The sequence below is a fragment of the Pezoporus occidentalis genome, unplaced genomic scaffold, assembly GCF_034315485.1.
Source record: "Pezoporus occidentalis ecotype Australia unplaced genomic scaffold, CSIRO_AGI_Poc_V1 ctg160, whole genome shotgun sequence".
Taxonomy (NCBI): domain Eukaryota; kingdom Metazoa; phylum Chordata; class Aves; order Psittaciformes; family Psittacidae; genus Pezoporus; species Pezoporus occidentalis.
Window position 1 is genome coordinate 1,125,139 of NW_026913426.1, and position 20,935 is coordinate 1,146,073.

The 20,935-nt window shown below is 38.6% G+C and overlaps 1 protein-coding gene across 1 annotated transcript in view; it reads left to right on the plus strand.

Annotated features, from left to right (window-relative positions):
* SMURF2 (SMAD specific E3 ubiquitin protein ligase 2) overlaps nucleotides 1–20,935 on the plus strand; it is a 59,429-nt gene that overhangs the window by 31,248 nt on the left and 7,246 nt on the right. The window contains exons 4-15 of the mRNA XM_062612628.1: nucleotides 3,340–3,473; nucleotides 4,245–4,310; nucleotides 7,825–7,909; nucleotides 9,172–9,255; nucleotides 10,405–10,607; nucleotides 10,781–10,865; nucleotides 13,244–13,402; nucleotides 17,585–17,795; nucleotides 19,233–19,336; nucleotides 19,592–19,706; nucleotides 20,155–20,333; nucleotides 20,771–20,908. Coding sequence (XP_062468612.1) covers nucleotides 3,340–3,473; nucleotides 4,245–4,310; nucleotides 7,825–7,909; nucleotides 9,172–9,255; nucleotides 10,405–10,607; nucleotides 10,781–10,865; nucleotides 13,244–13,402; nucleotides 17,585–17,795; nucleotides 19,233–19,336; nucleotides 19,592–19,706; nucleotides 20,155–20,333; nucleotides 20,771–20,908 — 1,563 coding nt within the window. The remainder of the gene's footprint in view (nucleotides 1–3,339; nucleotides 3,474–4,244; nucleotides 4,311–7,824; nucleotides 7,910–9,171; nucleotides 9,256–10,404; nucleotides 10,608–10,780; nucleotides 10,866–13,243; nucleotides 13,403–17,584; nucleotides 17,796–19,232; nucleotides 19,337–19,591; nucleotides 19,707–20,154; nucleotides 20,334–20,770; nucleotides 20,909–20,935) is intronic.

Consider the following 20,935-nt stretch of genomic DNA (forward strand, 5'->3'; position numbering starts at 1 on the left):
TGTAGGCTCAGCTCAGCATTGGACTGTGTAGCACTGGAGAGGAGAAAGGAGCAGCCAGTCAGTGCCACACGTCTATGCTGTGTTCCTGTCTAAGCCACAGCCTCTGGCTGATTCTCTTGTGACTGTCCAAAGGCTCCAGCCCTCTTCAGTTGCTACCAGAGATGAGAGCAATGGCAGTGTGAAGGGAGAAAGAAGAGAAAAAAATTGGGGTGGCATTTTTTGTTGTCTCTTCACACCCTCTTCCCCTCCAAACTGAAGAGCTCATCTCTCAAAGCATAACCATTATATTAGAAAAACTTCAGAAACGGGAATATGTAGAAACAAATGAAGTAATTTGCCCAGGTTGTAAAGAGAGTCTGTGTGACAGCATGGATTAGAAATAGGGAATTCCTGGCATCCAAGCCGGAGTTCATACCTCTTGATGTTGCATTTTTCTCTCTTTCTGGAGGGAGTACATCTGGCTTGGGATCAGGAAGAGGTGTGTTTTTTCAGGAATATTTTTTTTCCACTTTCTTCATTCCACTTTTCTTGTCTATAATGCATGTATAATGCCATGGGGATGAAAAGTCACTTGATATCAAACCTTCCTGAGTGGTACATTGGCTCAGGAGGAAATACCACCTTGGCAAAGATAATTTTAGTTAGACAAAGTAGCAGTTGTCTCTATGCTTTAAATTTTGCTTGAAATTTTAGGGGGTTCCAGTGTGGCATGTACTTGGTTCTTGTTTAGAAGTGCTATTTTTCCCTAAGCTTTCCAAACACACAGTTCTTATTCAAAGTCGAATATTATAGATTCAGGATATATGTGAGTTCAAAAATACATATGGAAATGGAATTTCCAGGTTTCCATTCCATTAATCCAGTTCCTGTTATCTCTGAAGTAACAAAGCTGTGAAATAGACATTGCTGATAGGGTTGAGTAAAAGAAAAAGCTCGAAGAACTTTAATTGTGAGGAGGAATTATGAGAGAGCATCCATCAAAATGAGGGGGATGTGACTTTTGTTTCTGTTTGGTTTCTTTTTTCTAAACTCATTTTATTTTTTGGAACATTCTTTTTTAATAACAAATACAATTCCTAGTGCAGGCTTTTATGTTGGAACTTTATTGCCAGATGATGTAAAACAAATGTAACTTCTCCAGCGAATGGATTGGAAATGACAGCTTGTCCTACCGTCACTCTTGAAATGCAACCATGTATTTTCATGCCTGAAATTATGCAGATGAAACATGTTGCTATAAAGCCAACCAGCAGTTACTGAGCTATTTCTTTTCTTCCTTTGGAAAAAAAACACCAAGACATCTTTATTTGGAAAATGCAGTTTGTCTTCCTTATTTCTTTTAAATGCATGAACCAGTCAGGTTTTCTGGTGCAAAAATCATAGCAGGTTATAGCAGTCACATAGAAGTCCTCACCTGTTTGGTATGGATGGCTTACTGTCTGCATCTCAACCATGAGAACCTCACCCTGAAATGTTACAGTAATTCGTGGAAACTGTGTTGTATATTCAGCTGTTCTGCATATTATTCAGACTGTTCTGTTATGAAATTGTGTTTAACCATATACCTTTGACTTTTTTAAAGCAACAAGGAAAACTGGAAAATTCAAGACAGGTCATAAGTCTTTATTTTTAAGTGCACCTAACTTGTTCTCATAAGAATTTATTTTAATTACATGAAACATTGTAGACTGCAACTGTGCACGTGAATTCCCATCTTCATCTTTTGTTTCTTTATGCAAAACTGGCATTGTCAAGGTTGTAAGGCCAAAAATCTGACCTATATAATGCAATCAGTCTACTATTACAAAACTTGGGGGGGGGGGGGTGGTGGTGGTGTTGCGTGATGTTTGTGGTTTGCTTGGGTTTGTTTTACATGTGCACTGGTTATTTTAAACTACGCTCATGGGTATGTGCCTACAGTTAGGCTTTTCTGTCTTCTTGGGTCAGTCCCTGTCTGCAGGTGGGAAAAAGAAGCTGTCTAAGTTCTGCTTTTTGAAACAGAAAAAAAGGGGAGAAGTGTTAATTGAGAACTCACCTCATCACACTGCAATTTTAAACCATGAGAGTTAGTTCAATTGTTTGGTTTGCCAACCTTGACAGTATCATTTCTATCTTTATGAAACTATTAAGATGTCTTAAAGCCAATGAAGTCTCAGTCAGCTGGGGAGTTGTTTTTAGATGTTGGTTGAGTGAGTTTGATCAGTTTTTCCTTAAAAACCAAGAAAACCCACTTGGAACTATACTGCAGAATGTCAAAATTTGTGATCTGGGAAGGGAGAACTAAAAGCATTTCTTGGGATCTAATCCATAGTTACAAATTAATTTTCCTCGGTTTGAAATAACTGATAATTCAGTATTGACAATAGCTCCTTTATTTTGTGTGTTTTGAAACTGTCCTCTGGAAGTGTTGAAAACAAAAACTATCTCACACGGTAATTGTTTGTGAAGAGCAGAGCTTCAAACAAAAAAGCAAAGATAAAATAGCCTGCAGTGTCCAGGTGTCCCCAGGTCCATGCAAGGCACATCTAGGCTTTGCAAAGCCTTCCCATAGTGATGCTGCAAGGAGGCAACCCACATGTGAGCAGGGGGCCGGAGGGGAATGTGGCACATCTCACTTAAAATACTGTATGAACTTGTTGTTATGGGTCACATTCTTAATATATAACGTATGTTACAAACAGGGCCTTTCTGAGGCTTTCTTAATAGCAAATTAACTTCCCGAAGATTCGTTAACTGCAGATGTGTAACTAGGTTTGCCTTATATTTTCCCTGAGTGCTCAGAATAGCTCTAAAAGAGACTGACTTGCATTGCTAGTGGTTGGAAGAGTAGCCTGAAAAGCAGCAGCAGATGAAGTGCTGCACATGAACCCTGAACTGATAGTTTCTGTCCTGGCATTTGAGCTGCTCTGCCTGCTAGCGCTGCTCACAAACATGCTGCCATGAGCATTGCTGTTCTCTGTGGTTAGGCTGAGCATAGGCATGAATCTAAGCATGTTTTTAGCTGCTTGAAGAGATACGGTCACTGGGCCAGCTCACCGTCTGTTCGTGTTACTGTTTGAAACAGATTTAAGTAGACTTTGGATTCACGTGAATGCCTTCTTCCAGAATCAGGGTTTTAGATTAGCTTGTATTCAAGTAAACTCCTTCATAAGACATGCTTTCATTCAAGTGTAGTGTGTACATCGTATCTGAAGATGACTTACTCTCTCTGCCAATACAGTGTGTGTTAAATTTTAATGTCATGGTGGATTATCTTTTTTCCCCCTAAGGTGATTTCTGGAGCATCTTCAAAGTATTCAGTAAGTACCATTCACAGTTCTGTTTTTCCACGTTTTTCAGATACATTGGGAAGTCAGACTCAATAACAATCAGCGTGTGGAATCACAAGAAAATTCATAAAAAGCAGGGAGCTGGTTTTCTGGGTTGTGTGAGACTTCTTTCAAACGCAATCAACCGCCTTAAAGACACTGGTTGTAAGTAAGCTGAAGACTAGAGTTTGTTCCCTTTCAGCCCAGACTTTCATGCACAGGCTTTTGAAGACTGACACTTATTTGGTTTTTTTGTAAAGCTTGTATATTCTGATGGGTTTGGTAGTTTGTAATGGTGTTTTGTGTCCAAGGATAATACAAGTAGGATAGAGAATGTAAATTACTACTGGCTTTTCAGTGCCTTTGCCCTGTTACCATAGACAGTGGTAACGTCAGTGCCACAGTCTGGTTGTGGATTGTCAACACTGAACTTAGTGTGTTGGAATTCCAAAGGAAGACAGATTCTAATTGCCTTCAAATTATCTTTTTTTTATTACCTTCAAAAATGCAAGTCTTAAGAGATAAACAAAAGGACAAATTTATATTAAAGCCACATTTGTAGTTTAAAAATTAATGGGCCTTCAAAATTAATTAGTAAATTTTATCATATTAAGTGTATAATACTTTGAGCACTTTGTATCTACTTTTCAAAAGTTAATTAACATGCAAGATGCTGTTTTCTCATTATCCGAATGGGTGCCATTTACTTCTCAACAAGATTTGGTGCACTGTGGTGGAAACGTAGTGCTTGGCTATCTAGATAATCAAAACAGAAGAAAGTGACATGCTGGTAGAGAAGCATTGTGATTTTTACCTTCTGTAACAGGTTCTTAACTATCTTACACCAGGCTGAATTTTGTTCTGATGGTACTTCAGTGAGCCTTTCAAAGGCAGCAAAAGGCTGTGTGATTTACTCTGTGTGTCCTTGTTCCCTAGATCAGAGATTGGATCTGTGCAAGCTTGGGCCAAATGACAATGATACTGTTAGAGGACAGATAGTAGGTGAGTAAGGGGTTTATCTTTTTGTTCTCTTGCAGCTTACTAGTAGCTATAGAGATACCCTTCCTAGATGTCAATTTTGTGTACTGGATTTCCCCCCTCTAAGTTCAGTGTCTAGTGCCAGGGCCGTTTGGACCTCAGGCTAGAAGTGTGTATGTAGAGAATGAAAACAAACAACAAAACACCCCAAACCACTAAAAAAAACCAAACAACCCACTCCCCCCCCCCCCATATCATAAGTGTTGAGACAGATAAGACCATAGATAATGTGAAATTTATTTAGAAAGTTTTAGTTTCACTGTAACGAATGGTGAGAGTTTGAGCCTGAACTCCTTGTGAAAAAGTGACTACACATTCTTGGCCATGGAGAGTTCCAGCAAAGCTGTGCTTCCTGTAGGTTTTGCGAAAGGATGAAACATCTTGCTGCAACAGGAGTGAATTGCTGTCTGGGATGACTTGCTCAATTTATTTTGTGTTTTCACGGGTTATTAACAAGTCTGTCACCAGCTTCAGTGGCTGTTCTTTGTCATTCTGCAAACTCATAAACCTTAAATAACTTAAGAATTTAAAAGAAGCTGGCAAATTGAAAAACAAGTATCCACAAACAGCTTCATAAGCACTCTCTTTTTGGTGCATTGTGAGTTGTTTCAGAAGGCAGCTTAGGAAGTAAAAGAAAAAACAAATATAGCTGATCAGGATGAGGAGGTCTTTATTTTTATGACAAGATGTTAATGAGAATATTTGGACTTGGGGAGGGGAAGAAAAGTCAATTTGTATGCTCAGCTTTATAGTCAGTTCCTAGTTCAAATAATATCCAAGCATCATTCTTGCTTTGTCAGCCAGGGAAACTGTTGAAATACAAGTCAGCAAATAAGGGCTTCGGTGCATTTGTTTGCTGTCCTCAATATGTTCTGTTGAATAATACCTAGGACTTCACCTCTTTATGTTGCTTTAACCATCTGTCTAGCATCTGATCTTCAAGTGTTATATTAAGATGTTAGGAGGCACATGAGAGTCAAATGATGGTAAAAATGTGGAATCCTAAGTGCATTACTGACACTTCAGACTGTTCTTGAGTATTAAATTTTCCATGTGAGCTTGCACAGAAGAGTAAAGGATAAAACAGTAATTTTTCTAGGGTGCATATGTTGTAGGTTTGGTTTGCTTTTTGGTTTTTCTCCAGTATACCAGTCCCCTGCTCATCGTACAATCTTGTTTGTGGAGTCCCTTTTAAGAGGAGCTTGTTTAAGGTCTGCTCCAGCAGCAGAGATCCACTGCCCACAGCAGCCCTTCAGACATGACACTGCAGGGACTGTACCTTCACACCATGACATGCTCTCATGCTGCCCTCCAGAGTATGCAACATGCATCCTTGTCATCATGGCTTGAGAATGCTGGTGTTAATTAAACAAGCAAAAGAAACCCCAGAAACACCCCAGAGCAGAAAGGTCTCCAAGCTATTGGTATGTCAGATAGGAAGGCTGGGGCAAATACAGAGCTCTGTGGACATGGCAGATACACTTCAGGTTGTCAGAGATAACTAGTCAGCAGTGTGGGCATAAACTAGACTGACCAGCTGGCTTAACCTGATGTGATCCTGAAAAGTGGTGTAGCCACAGCAGCGTCAGCTCTGTTGGCATGCTGCTGGGGCTGTCCCTCATTAGCAGGAGCTGCTGGATTGTGTGTTGTACCTATCTTACAGTAGAGGCTGAAAACAAATCTGTATGTTCTGCTTTCTGGGGTTACTATTAGAAAGGTCAGTTTCCTCAGTCATGGCCTTGATTTAATTTAGTGTATCCTTGGTAAGATTCTGGAGACTCCTGTCTCTTTTTGTTTAGATTGTTGCTATTAATCTCTTTATATTTTAATCTTTCTTCACTAGTGCAGTGTTGTTGAATGGGTGAATGAGCCTGAATAAAACTAGATAATTCTACTGCAGTAGTTACGTAGCAGAGAAATCTTGATGAAAAGTAAGCAAGAAGATAGAATAAGTTAGAAATATACTCTCAGTCCTTCTAATGATAAACTGGCTTAAATTAAGAGGCAGTGGAAGATTGGAAAACAATATTAAAATGTAATTGATACCTTCAGCAGATGATAACCTTACAGCTCAAGTGCACAGTGGGCATGCCTTTTTAACTTGGGCCAGGGAGCAAGGGGAGCTTCATCTTAAATACCTGGGGTTCTCTTCAAAGAGGGGAAGAAAAGGGGATGCTTGTGAGTAGTAGATGCAGAGGGCACCTGAACAGTGTCTTAATCTTGGAGCTCTCTTCTGTGCCACCATTTTATTTCTGATGTGGCAGTGCAGAAAAGAATGAGCCCTTACTCATTACAGAATGAAGCCATACACAAATTTTGGTCCTTACATAGCTTTGTAATGTTAATCTTTATGGAAGACCAGGAGTTAATACTGATAAGGAATAAGGCACACAGGTACTGCAGGACTTCCTGGGTTGCTCTGTTGAAGACCCAAAATCCAAAGCTTCAAAACATGTTGTTGTTGAACATTTGGACACTGGCAAAAACTGCCAGTACTATTACAGCTTTTAAACTGTGATCTTGGCAAAAGTTGTGATTGTGTCTAGGTTAAGGTCTGTAGGTTTATTTCACTGCATACATAAATAGGACTTGAAGACAAGTTGTCCAGAGGTGCAGAAATGCCACCCCAAGAAATGTGTGCCACAGCACGTATTTAGCTTTTTAAGCAATTGTTTTATTGTTAAAGGCAAAACAGAACATCAAAAAAACCCCAACAAGCCCACAGGGACACAAGTGTCATAAACTATCAGATTGGACACTTGCAAATTATGATACTGGGAACAAAAGCTGCCTAAAATAAAATCTTTTATTTCATAATTGTAGTACAACATCTTCAGGCATGAATATCCTTTCCAATGAAACATGTAAAAAATAAAAATGAAATTTAAAAAACAGTAATACAGTTTTGCTGAGGGCAGTAAAGGCTTTTCAGGGTGCTAAGAACTGCTTTGTGTGAGAGTTGCATTTGACTTCTTACCACCAGTGTTTCAAAGTAGTCAATAAATCAGATGTGTAATGCTTCTAGCAGTTACATTTTGCCTGGTTTTATGTGTGTACATGTGTGTGTTGAATCCCATGTTCACAGAAAATATGTAAAGAGGAGTCAAAACCAGACAGGAATTTCTTTGTTTAGCTCTTTCTATTAGCAGTTTTCCCGTTAGCAGTGGCAGTAGCGCTGTCCCAGTCACGCCAGATGAGTGTCACACTCTATCTCAAGTAGAGAAAAGTTAATGACAGCATCAGAGAGAACTTCCTTTTTCTGCCTTAACTTGTGTTCGTATTCTTGAAGTAAGATGTAGAGAATTACATGTATGAAAACATACACCGTGTCTGTGTAACTCTTTGATTTGTGGGAAGGATAAAATACCCAGAACATGGCTCAGCTTTGTCCTCCAAGATGTACCATTTCTCTTTCAAATATAACTGCAATTTGCATTCATATGCCATATAATTAATAATTCTTTTATTATCTTAATAGTAAGTCTTCAGTCCAGAGACCGAATAGGCACAGGAGGACAAGTGGTGGATTGCAGCCGGTTATTTGACAATGATTTACCGGATGGGTAAGCTGACATCACTGTGATGTAAATACAGACACAGCTCATGCAACAGACTGCTGCAGTAGTGAGAAGTCAGTGTACAAATAGGTTAATTTACTTTGATTCTTGTACTCAGAGTTCTGCAGTTTTGGATTTAGGAGCAGGAGATAAGCCAGCTGGGATACACAGGAGTAGTTAATAATACAACCCTTGCGTTGTCTCTTCTTGGAAAATGGGAGGTGGCATATATGAGTAAATTCATTAAAAAGATACTTCTCTAAGAAAAGATATGTCAAATTATAGAACTGCTAAACTAATATAGTGTTAAGTCACAGCAAACTGACTTCCTCCATGCAGTAGTTTTGTAGCAAGGTAGGAGCTTGGTTGCCTTCTACAGTGCCACTTTTTCTTCTGTGCAAATTATAGTGAAGCAGACATGGTTGGAAAAGGCAGTGGAGCCTGAGTTCTTGCTGTATTTACCTGCCAGATGCTGGGTTTAGGATTTTGGTTTGTCCCTGTGAGAGTTAATGACATCATTAACACCTAAACCAGTTTTGTGTATACAGAAAAATGTTCTGGTTTAGGTTCTAGTGCTGTCATCAACTTTTTCAGAGCAAACACAGACCTTCTGAGTGTGATTCTTGGCAGGTAAAGACAGGAGAAACTGATCTTTCAGATTATGAATTTCAAAATACAGATTACCATCTGAAGTCCTAAATAGCATTCTTCTGTTAATTGGGAGTCTGAAGAAGTCAGAAACACTTTTGACAGTGCTTTTAAGTTTTCACTTCAGAACGTTCCTTGTATAAATATTGCTTACTTATTTGTGTAACTGCAAAACTAGCTGAGTAGCCTGATGTAATTTGGAGTGTAAAAGTAATAATAATTAAAAAGTCATGTTATTTGGTGACTTTTTAATGAAAGCCAGTAGTGCGTGAAGATGCTCTGAAAGCACTTATTAGATTGGTGGCCAAAAGAGGTTAAATGCATTATTAAATATGATGTTTTCAAGAAGTTTCTTTATGTGGCTGTTGGGATTTAATTAGAATTCTAATAGGTATTAAACACAAAGGTGTGATATTGTTAATGATATGCGTAGTTCCAAGGGAAGAGTGTGTAAAATCAGCTCCGAGTTAACTTTCAGTTGTTTCCTGTTACCTCGTTCAGCTAACACGATTCATAATAGTGTAAGTCTTCCTGAGTTGGCATTTATGTTGGAAACATTTTGTGCCCTGGTTTCCTGGAAATACCACTCACTGCCTTATCTCTCCGTGTCTGAATTCTAGGTGGGAGGAACGGAGGACTGCTTCTGGAAGGATCCAGTATTTAAATCATATTACACGAACAACTCAGTGGGAGCGACCAACGCGGTAAGAAATTGTTTAGGAGGCTGTGCATATGAGTGCATATAAATTTGTATGCTGAGCAGGAGCACCGAGCACAAGCCGTTCTACGTGGCTTTAGCACAGGGGTATTCAGTGTTCCTCTGAGTCACTCCACAAATGCAGTATGCTTTTCTTGTCTTAACATTCTACTCTTTCAGTCTGCCTGATATTAAACTTGAAAGAATTGTTCTGATTAGAATTTTTTCCACCCCAAATACTAGCATCTTTGTTTTCTTGTTGAGCTGCTATGGTAGAACTCTCTAAGTACTGGCATTGAAAGGGATGAGGAGATCAAGAGCAGCTGACAGGCATTGTCTACGTACATGCGATGACTGTGTAATCCAGAACTTTTAAAGCTAATTGTTACAGAGCATGTTTTGAAATCTTTACAGTCACCTTTTCTAATAACTGTAATAACTGTATTGTGAAGCTGTTCCTTAAACCAGCTTTGCTATTACCTGAATTGTAGACACTGTCATGGCATATTTTTCAGTCTTCTGCAGACTGTCTGTGCCTGCAGACTGTCTCTTCCATCCTCAGTAAATATTATTCCAGTCTCTGTAAGGATGTATTTGACTTAATGTGTACCATTAACACTGCCAGCTCTGATACGTTTTTTCAAGTGAGCAAAGGTACTGAACAGCTTTGTAACTTCTTTATCCATATGTTTTGTGGTGTGTTAAAATACCTGTTCTAAGCTCTAGGCATGTTTACAGTAGAGAAACAAATACAAAATATATAATTTGTTTCAGGGGTTTCCTTTGTCCTTGTCAGTCCCCCTTTAGCCCCTTTTTAAATCCTTTTGAAAACAGCATTGAGAACACGAAACCACATAATTCAGTATTTCCTCTTGCAGTGGAGCTCTCAAGAGCAACTGTTTTTATCTTGCATAATAACCTTCCTTAAAAATTAGAAGGAATGACGGGTTTACTAGTTGCTCTGGGATGAACCAGTGAGCACAGGACACAAGCAGAAGCTTTGGGTCCATTGTTGAGTTATCCTGCTTGACAAGTCAGCTGCTCAGTTCTGCCATCCACAGACATCCCAAGAGCCCTAAGGTGAAGCTACTACAGAGTGTCTCTCATGTAACCCCATGTCTAGTCAGCAATACATTGTTCACATTTTTCCCCACAGGCCAGCTTGTGAATACTCCAGCCCGGGCAGACCTCTGAGCTGTTTTGCGGATGAGAACACTCCAATTACAGGAACGAATGGTGCGACCTGCGGGCAGTCGTCAGATCCCCGGCTGGCAGAGAGGAGAGTCAGGTCACAGAGGCACAGAAACTACATGAGCAGGACACACTTGCACACTCCTCCCGATTTACCTGAAGGATATGGTATGCAAATGAATGTAGTTTTTTAGTTGGGAGTTTCCCAATAAACTGGGAAAATGGGTTGTGTCTTCTTGTATGTAAGATCCTTTCGATCCCTTAGTTTGGGAAAAACAGTCTTTGTGAGGTTTTGTATTGCCTTTTTTTTTTGTTCTTATTAATTTATCTTGATTTCACAGAGCAAAGGACGACTCAGCAAGGTCAGGTCTATTTTCTGCATACTCAGACTGGTGTTAGCACGTGGCACGATCCAAGAGTACCTAGGTAAGGAATAATGGAAGTATCCTTAAAGTGTCAAAAGAAAAGAGTTTAAGTAGTACTTTCCTCAGAGTTTTCTCTGCCTAATATTATATAGCTGACTCTTGGTCCCTAATACATTACTTTAAAAAGTTATCAAAATAAATTAGTCTCTTCCTCAGTTCTTCAAGATGTTATTTTAATGCAAAGACGGAAAACAGGTATAGTTAACTGATTCAAGATCCTGCATATGAGTTATAACCAAGTTCAGCTTTTAATACTGTGCAAAATAATGAAACAGAAAAAGCAGGATCTGAACACTTCCAAAAACTTAGATTTATCCAACTGCTTCAGTGAAAACTGGATTGGTTTTGGTTTTTAATTCAGGCTTTGGAAGATAACAAGACCTGGGAAATCGGCAGCATGTATTTATGAAGAACAAACTTGGTGACAAATAGACTAGACATACGTGATCTTTTTTGGAGGAGCAGACAAAGGAGAAACCTGGAAAATCTTGCTGATGCCCCTTGTATGCGTAGACATGCTGTTTGTAGTGAACTACAGCCTCATCATTGAATTAGCTTGAATTTACTTGTTTGTGAGAATTACTGTCCCATGTTCAGACTACCAAACAAAGTGTTCAAGGCTAGGTTGGATGGGGCTTGGAGCAGCCTGCTCTAGTGGAAGGTGTCCCTGCCTGTGGCAGGCGGTTGGAACTGGATGAGCTTTAAGATCCTTTGCAACCCAAACCAGTCTATGATTCAACAATACAATTCTATTTACGCAGTGCACATGTGTACTTATTGTACGTGATTGTACACATGATTATTTCTAATGTATTTATAGAAGCATAATGAAAATTATTGTTAGCTTATGATTGTTCTTTAAAGAAACTCATGAAATCCTATTGAAAATGATTGCCTCCTAAAGTCTGCAGATGACATTGTAAAATAGTGTGTGGAGTTTGAAATTGGCATTTATGAAAACTGTAGCAACTTTTCCATGGGAATTAGCATCAGCAACTGATAATGGTTTTCCAAGGAAAGATAAAGTGCTTTATGCACTTCACTGCATTTTCAAATGATTTGTTTGCTTTAATCACTTTTGTGTTACAAGAATATACTTTGCTTTGCTGCATTATCTGTATACATTAGAGTGTGATCCAGCTGGCCGTTGTGTGTTAGGAAGCCTAAGACTTTTCTATTATACAAAGCTAGAAACTATATTTCTCTAAAACATACATTTATTTACTTTAAGATCTAATCCTTAAGTTTGTGGTGTAGTGGTGTTGTATGAAACCTAAGTTAGCACTCACTGCTCTTAGGTGTGGCAGCAGAAACTTGCACAACTGTGTCTCAGAACAAAATCTGGCTCTTTGCATGAGGATGAAGTTTATGTCATTTCTAAGGAAATTGTATTTTTATGCTAATACACCACAGTAATTTAATAAAAGTAAGCCCTCCAGTTCAACAACAGTGTGTGTATGGGTAATAGCAGCACAAGTTCAGTCCCAGAGCCTGGTATTTCCATTAGTAGCTTCTCCGCCTTTTGAGTCTCTGCAGATGTGTCTTTTAAAGCCATTCTGTCCCTCAGCTCTTTCCTCCCCTCGACTCTAACGATACTGTGAGATCTGGAGACTTAACACTGGTAAAGAGAACTGCACTTGACAGAGTGAAGTATCTCAGGTGTGAATCGTATATGTGAAAAATCATGTACACAAAAAGAACATTTTTAAAGACCAGTGTTTGCTTTCAGTGAACCTCTGGAATGAATCTGCATCTTCTAATATCAACTCAATTTTCTTGAGACCCACTATCCCCGCATTGCTCAGTGCAGAGCTTGAGTCATCCTTCATCTATTTCAGTTGAAATATTTTGTTAGAGAGCTGTTTGCTTCCCACCAGCACTTGGGGTTTTGGGGCAAACCCGCCTGTGCCATACACACATATCCCATGCGTAATTCTTCATGGAAAGTATAACTCCTCAGAAGTATAGTTTTGTTTTGTAGGAGTTTATAAAGTGTGATTCAGAGTTCCTTACATGACTAATGTTGTTTTTAAAATGTTTTCTGTCAGAACTGGTGTAGAACTGCAATTCCATTCTGGCAAATAATGGCAAGGGCCTTTATTTTTGTTTTAAGCCTGTATTAATTTAACATCTGAAGTTAGTCTGTAAAAAGGAAGGTTCTTTGATAAGAACTTTTCCCCCCACGGCATGTGTTCTGGGCTGTGTGTTTTTTTTCTTTGGTGGGCTTGCACCTTGAGAGTAGAGATTCCAGCTGAACAGATCAAGTTTCTGAAACAATACGTTTTCTCAGACTTCATGGAATTGTTCTGTTACATTTATGCTTGTTTGGCTCCGAGGCCAAATGCTGAGGTATTTTTCATTTTATATTTGTTTTCATAGGGATCTTAGCAACATCAATTGTGAAGAGCTTGGTCCACTGCCTCCTGGATGGGAGATCCGAAATACAGCAACAGGGAGAGTTTATTTTGTTGACCATAACAACAGGACAACGCAGTTTACAGATCCACGGCTATCTGCTAACTTGCATTTAGTCTTAAAGTAAGTTTAAAGTCTCCAGTGCATGTTGAGTGTAATAGAGGAAAGAGAGTGACTCTTGAGGGCTGCTGGATTTTATATCAAGACATATGCTGCCTTTAAATAAGTAGTATTTAAAGTACAGTGTCGGTGTTCTTTAACAAACTATCACCTTACTCTGTTACATAACAAAGAAGACAGGCTTGATTGTTCTTGGAAGTGGGGGGAACAAATCTCTAGCAGCATTTAGGCAGGAATGTGGCTATTGTGATGCTGGAGTTGGGGACAGCAAGTGCAAGAGAGGCAATTTCTTTTCTGTTCTTTATACTTCATATTACTTTTAGTTATGGGGAACTTGTTTTACAATATGAGGTTGCATTCATTAGCCAGTGGTATGAAATACCGACAAGTTAGGCAAGGGTGCGCAAGTACCCAACTGTTCTCCTGGAATAAAGGAGAAATAATTCAGCTCCTACCTGCAGTTTTAGAGTAAGACCAGTTGAGATGTTCTCAGAATAAGACTCCAATAATTTAACTCTGATATTTAACAAAATGAATAAAATACTTTGCTTTTTTATGCCACTTTTTTATACTGCATTTCTAAAAAGAGGAAACTGAAAAAAAATCTGGCTCTTGTTTTTATTCCCTTGGCACTCATTTCACACTGGGAGATTTTCTACTAAAAATGGAAACCAAAAAGCAAACAAACATTTCTTTTTGCCTAGACCTGGCTATCGCTTTGTCCAGGCTGTTTGGGAGTTTGACTCCATTGTTTCTCCTACTAACACCTTTTAATACTCTTGGGAAACACCTGTAAAGTATTGAGTAGGTGTTAAGTGGGAGAAACAATGAAGAGTTGCTTAGGTAGAAAGCCATGCAGCCCTGGGCAAGGAGTAAGTAGGAGCAATAGTCCTTTTAAGGAAGTGAGTCATTGGGAAGAAAAGCTGAAGGAAATAATGGGAACAAGCACTGAAAAGACAAAACCGTGGAATGGAAAGCAATATCCAGGAGGTCGACGTATCTTTTGTGTAATATGTAAGCTGGCTAGCCTTTGTCTGCCCAATATACATTTGAACTTAACACCCCAAGAGGAGAGGCTGAATATTGACAAATATGTATTTTGTTTAGATAAATCATTAGTTATAAACTGTGTATATTACAGGACTTAAGTAAGCTCCCCTTGTCCAGACACTACTAGTTCTTTTATTTATTATTAGAAATAATAATAATATTTTTAATTTTAAATAAAGAAATCACTGCTAATTTTAGCTGCATTTAGATTGGTAGTTTCAAGTGAACATGATCGTGGAAAAAAAACCTTGCCAGCGGAGGAGCATGTTCATGTTTGAAACACAAGAAAGTTCATTAAATTAATTCAGATTTAGATATTTTACCCAAAGGAAAACTTTAGACCTTCTTAGCTACAACGGTGCAATTCCTAAACTGTAGAAAATTGAGTTAATTTGACTATATTTGAATAACTGTCCTTCACAGATAGGTTTCTTCTTAAATGGCAGTCGGGTCATAGTGGCTAGTTCTACATTTATTGTGGGGGACAAATCCATATCTAGCTTTGTTATCTGTAAAATCCAATTGGACTTTCAAGTTCCAGAATCACAGAACCATTCCTGCATTTCCTTAAAGTACTGGTACAGTGTGCTGAAGATTTGTACATCTGTCTTTCATTAGGGAAGGATTTCAGAAATCCAACCAACAGTGTCATCAGCGAAGCCTGCTTCCTGATAAATCTTTTCTGGTATCTATTCTTTTACTGCACCAAACAGGATATGTGAAAGCTTCACCCACCACCCCCTTAAACCCACCTCTTTATTTGTTCTTTCAGACAGAGAAAAACAGTTTGATTTAGGCCCCTCATTTTATAAATTATCAGATAAATAAATTTAGTGTTTGGGTGGGATAGTGGTTGAGGTTCAAAGGCATAATAAAAAGTTCACTCTCGGTGTTACTGGCTTTTCTATAGAGCTGGGTAAAGCAGTTTGTTTCTCCAGTGATGACATTATAGGTTATGAAAACAGTCAAATTGTTACCCAGTTCTGTTTAAAATATTAGCCAAGAGTTTGTGATAGGTTTTGATGGTTATGGCACCTGAAAAGTACTTAGCTACTTCCTTAAAGTACTGTACAGAGTGGAGTGGAATTATTCAGCTGTGAAAACAAACTAAGAAATTAGATTTAATCACTCTTAAGCACTGCAGATAATTTTGCTAATGCTGCACTATTTTTAGTCTAATATGGAGGAAGGCATTTTTTTTTGTCCTTCTAGTACTGCCCTGTTTAGATTGGTTTCATTTGATGCATAGATCTTAAATTCATCCTCCTTTCAGGGATTACACTTTCTTTAAGCCTGAGCTTTGTGTTTTGGGGACTGTGCCTTTTTTACCCTTAAAGGTAATATGAACGTGTGCACACTTCAGTATATAGTTCTGACCTTCCCTGGTAGGCATATACAGGGACTATTTTCACATGCTCGTTGTTGTGGAATTTGAAAGTTCAGAAGATAAAACAATTAATTTTGCTTTAATTTGTATATCAAGTAAATACTTAAGCGAGTTTTATATTTAAACCTAATCACAAGTGGAAAGAAATTAACGTGCACATAGCACAAATGACATAGAGCCCTATTCTGGAACCACATCGAGTGTGTGTGTCTGAATTATTAAAATGACTTCGTTTCTCAGGAATGACTTAAAATAACTAGTTTATTGTAAGACCAATGTGGTCAGCTTGCAACTAATGTTAAGGTGTCCTTGTTTTGGGCTTTCTTTTAGTTATTTTTTAAGTAACAGAAGCAAATAAGACACTATGAAACTAACAACATTGTTTAAGCTAACTTCTGAAGTTCTGCATCCTAGGACATAGTAATCAAATAGGATTTCTATACATTATTTCTTCTTTAAAGACCAGGAGTAAAGAGGTATTATTAATCTTCAGCTTTGAGTTGTTGCTGAAGTGATGTACAGTGTGTGCCATTGCAGGGGTTTCTAAATATTAAGCTTGCAAGAATACTGATAAAGATTTCCCCGTCACCTGGTTTAGTTTCCTTTCAGGGTGGTTTGTGCAAAATTGCTTTAAATAGAAGGTTTGCAAATAAAGGAATAGCTGTTCAGAGCCACAGGCAAACTGGGAACACCCCCACCCCTTTTAATTGCCAATTCTGAATGCCCCTGTGGGGAAAGCGTGCTGGAGGTGAGTTTTGCTTGGCCAGGAATGCTTTCTGGTAGACCTTGTTTCAAAGCAGACAATAGCCTGAAATGTTAAAATACATTAAAACTGTATTTGCTTCCATATTTTTGGTCTTTGTAGAAAAACCAATTTATTAACATCCCACTGGAAAACATTCTGAATTGTAACCTTTCTTATTTATCCAGTAAATTCAGGGTATTCTCGTGTGTTCCACAGGGAGATATTCTTCTCGTGGTTTAGGTAAAATACAGCTTTTATCCTGCGGTGTTTGGAAATGCCATACTAAAAAGCTATAAAAATATCCACAAGCAACAACACAAGAGGACATCTCTGCAACACTGTTCATTTACTTTTCCTGGTCAGAAGCTAGATTTACAAAATCTCTAAGACTTGCTAGTAAAAATACTTGTTTATCTGTGCCAATTAGTTACATGTGAACTCCCACATTCCTGTGGTCCAGACTAGGCCAGGTACAAGGGACAAGGTCCTTGCCAAGCTGCCAGTACAAACATCTTTTTGTAAGCTTACTCTTTTTCAGACAAGCCATTTCAAACAGACTATGGTATTGACTGTAGATTAGAGGCATGGTGTTTGGCAGATCCCTGGATTTTAAAATGGAGGAAGGCAAAACACGCAAAGGAAATATGGAAATGGTATCTGAGAAATTCAGAGTCAGCAGCTTAGTAGTAAAATTGTATGGATAATACCTTATTATACAGTGCTGTAACCTTTTACATACTTTGTAGAGTAGTACTAATAGAAATAACAAACCCTAAAAGCAACTTGATAGTTGCCAAGAAAGACAGAAGCGTATGTCTTTGGTCAGGGTAAAATCTCTCTAAATTTATTTTTTAGTGGGCCCAGATTTTTTTAGTGTAATCGCAGTAATAATCATAGTAAATTGAAAGTAGTTTAGTTACAAAGACTTAGCCTCTAAGAAACATCTGAAGAAAATAGGGGATGTTTGACTTGAATATCTGCAAACAGCTGTGTTTGTTTCTAGCCGCCAGAATCAACTTAAAGATCAGCAGCACCAGCAGCAGCAGCAGGTAGTGTCCCTTTGTCAGCTTCCAGATGAGGCAGAGTGTCTGACTGTGCCGAAGTACAAGCGAGACCTAGTGCAGAAGCTCAAGATCCTGAGGCAAGAGCTGTCACAGCAGCAACCTCAAGCTGGCCATTGTCGTATTGAGGTCTCTAGGGAAGAGATCTTTGAGGTAATTTGAGAACTCGACCCATTTCTTAACTTTGAGGGAAGGGGAGGGGGTTGTTCATAACCATCTAAAGAAGTCATTCGGTTAGATGAAATCTTGAAGTCTGGAGTTAACGCTGGAGTTTTACCAGTGACGAACGGGAAGAGGAAAAGCTTTCCCTGTGGCTGGAAATGCGACTGTGTCAGGACTGAGGAATGAGTTCAAGCACTTAATGTGTTTGAAGATACTGTCTCACTTCTTCCTAGAATAGAAGAACACTAATGTCTGTTACAGAGGGGCTGTTACAAATGGAAAACCAAACAATTATTAATGATCTTTGATCTATTGTAATTTAAGTAAAATTACTGTTGAATAGCAGTCATCTTTGGAGTTTGGATTACTTGGCATCTGTCTCAATTCTTCTTGATTGTTTTAAATTAATCCCCCCAAATCAGACCAATTTTACACATTTCCTAGGCTACTGAATGCCAGGGATGTCCACAGTGGGATATCTGCATTTTATTTGGTGTCATTATTCAGCAGAATAATTCTGCTGAATTGATTGAACACAGTTATAATACATTGGCTCTTTCTGGAGAACAGTTTGTCCTCCTGAGAACTTTATCACCCATCCCACCCATCCCTGTTGAATTTTCACCCCACCCACAAACCGGATAGTCCCGCTGTGTTGTCACCCTTTTTCCAGCCAAGAAAGATTTGTGTTGGTCTTCTCTTTGGAGGCAGTCAAATCAAGTCATAATCGGCTAAAGAAAGAGAGGAAAGGCTGCTCTACAGCAGTGAAAATCACTGTGTGGAAAATCACAGTTCTGGAAACTGAATTGAGTACATTGGGCCCCCAGCACACCTACCTCTTCTGTTCTACAAAGCCAGAGACTGGGGCACCAACATTAAACATAAATGAAAAGTAACATGTTTTGTTTAATTCCATTTTAAAAATTAGCATTTGTTTTGCCTCTTTCAGCTTTCTCTTTGTGTTTTGGTGAAGTTGACCGATGGAGGAATAATTCTGTAGACTTACTGGGATGGCATTAATGCCTCTGTTCTAAAGATGCTTCTTGAAGGTTTGCACATGGGTTATACCCAGAACAGAAGCTCCACTGTTGGCTTTTCTGATGGCAAAACAAAAGTTTACTGACTCAGATTTTAACTTTTTGGAAGTTACGTGGGAATGAAGGAGCATGTTCTGATCACTGTGCACCTCTGGAGATTTAACAGGAGGTGCTTCTGCTCATGTACTCATCAGTTTTATTTGACAAGTTTTATCACGGTTGTAGAAATCTAAGTAGCAGTCTGTGATCTGAGAAACTGGTTAGTGTCTTGGAAAACAGTATCCTCTTTGACAGTATCAGATTCAGAGTCTGAGACTCCATTTCTAATAAACAACAGTAGTTTCTTGTCTGTAAATAGAAGTTAATAAAATGAAGTGTTATGTGTTCACAGGAATCCTACAGGCAAGTCATGAAGATGAGGCCAAAAGACCTGTGGAAACGATTAATGATAAAGTTTCGTGGGGAGGAAGGCCTTGATTATGGAGGTGTTGCCAGGTAAACAGTCAGTCCCCTGTCTCTTCCCCTGCACCCCAACCTCTCCAACTGCACCCCATGCTTTGAATCCTAAACCAGCCTTGTATGAGCAAGTAAAAATAATTCAGGTTTCAGTCTTATCTCAGCATGTTCAGAGAGAACTTCCTCCACGTTTATGTTTAACAGTAGGATTAGAAAAATCATGTGGTTTTGAAAAGACTCAGTGTAAGAATGTTTTTGCAGAAAATGAACAATATATTGTTTTATTTTCTTCAGGGAGTGGCTCTACCTATTGTCACATGAAATGTTGAATCCATACTATGGTCTCTTCCAATACTCCCGAGATGATATCTATACGCTGCAAATCAACCCAGACTCTGCAGTCAACCCGGTACGACTGGTGACATGAGTTCTGTAATGATCATTTTATGACTAGAAATTCAGTACATCTGGAGAGTGTTCTAGGCTTAGGAACCCAGTTCTCACATTAGTATCGCTAGAGACTGAATTTGTGCAATAATACGATAATTTCTATTTAATACTGATCAAAGAAACTTCTGAAATGTGTCATTAATTTTCTGTAAGATGTCAGTTTATGTTTCCTTTGGGAGAAATTAAGCTTATTTTGATTCTTCTTCTTTGATTCTGGACTGGAAGCAACATCTTCAGTGGGTGCATAAAACCAGACAAACCAAAAAGCTCTGGCTATGTTTTCTTGGTTGGTTGGTTTTTAGTTCTTTTTTGTCTTGTCTTTGTATTGAAATTATATTTCATATTCAGCAGCTGTAACCTGGAGGTCTTATTTAGCTGAATGGCTCAGTCTGTTCTTTCTGTTCTAGGAACACTTATCCTATTTCCATTTTGTTGGACGGATCATGGGGATGGCTGTGTTTCATGGACACTATATTGATGGGGGCTTCACGTTGCCTTTCTATAAACAGTTGCTAGGGAAGCCAATTACTTTGGATGACATGGAATTGGTTGACCCTGATCTTCATAACAGCTTAGTCTGGATACTGTATGTACTATCTGTTGTGTCCTACAGTGTTAGAGTTGTGTCTTGGTTAATATGTGATAATGTTCCTAAATCTACTTGAAAAGAAATTGAGTGTTTTGTCATCTCCTGCTCAGGCAGATTTAAGAAACGTATTTCTTGCACAATTCAGCTTCTTTAAGGCTTAACATGCTCAAGGCTTTTGGGGGCACAGAGGGGAGTTAATAAATTTTATTTTATTAATTTTGCCTATTATTAACCATAAAACGTTATTAAAATACAAATTTGAAACTTTGATACTGTTTTAAAGAATATACCATAGTGAAAATGTACATTTACCTTTTGCTTCCAAGCAGTAATTTGAAATGCTATTGAAAAAACTAAGTCTGACAGATAAATTATGGCTGTAGTATGTTTGCAGAATATGTTCACTGAGTCACTTACTTACTTCTATCCACCAGTGAGAATGATATCACAGGAGTCTTGGACCATACGTTTTGTGTAGAACACAATGCATATGGGGAAATTATTCAGCATGAACTGAAACCCAATGGCAAAAGCATCCCTGTGACAGAGGACAACAAAAAGGAATATGTCAGGTACATACATGCCTTTCCCAAAGTTTT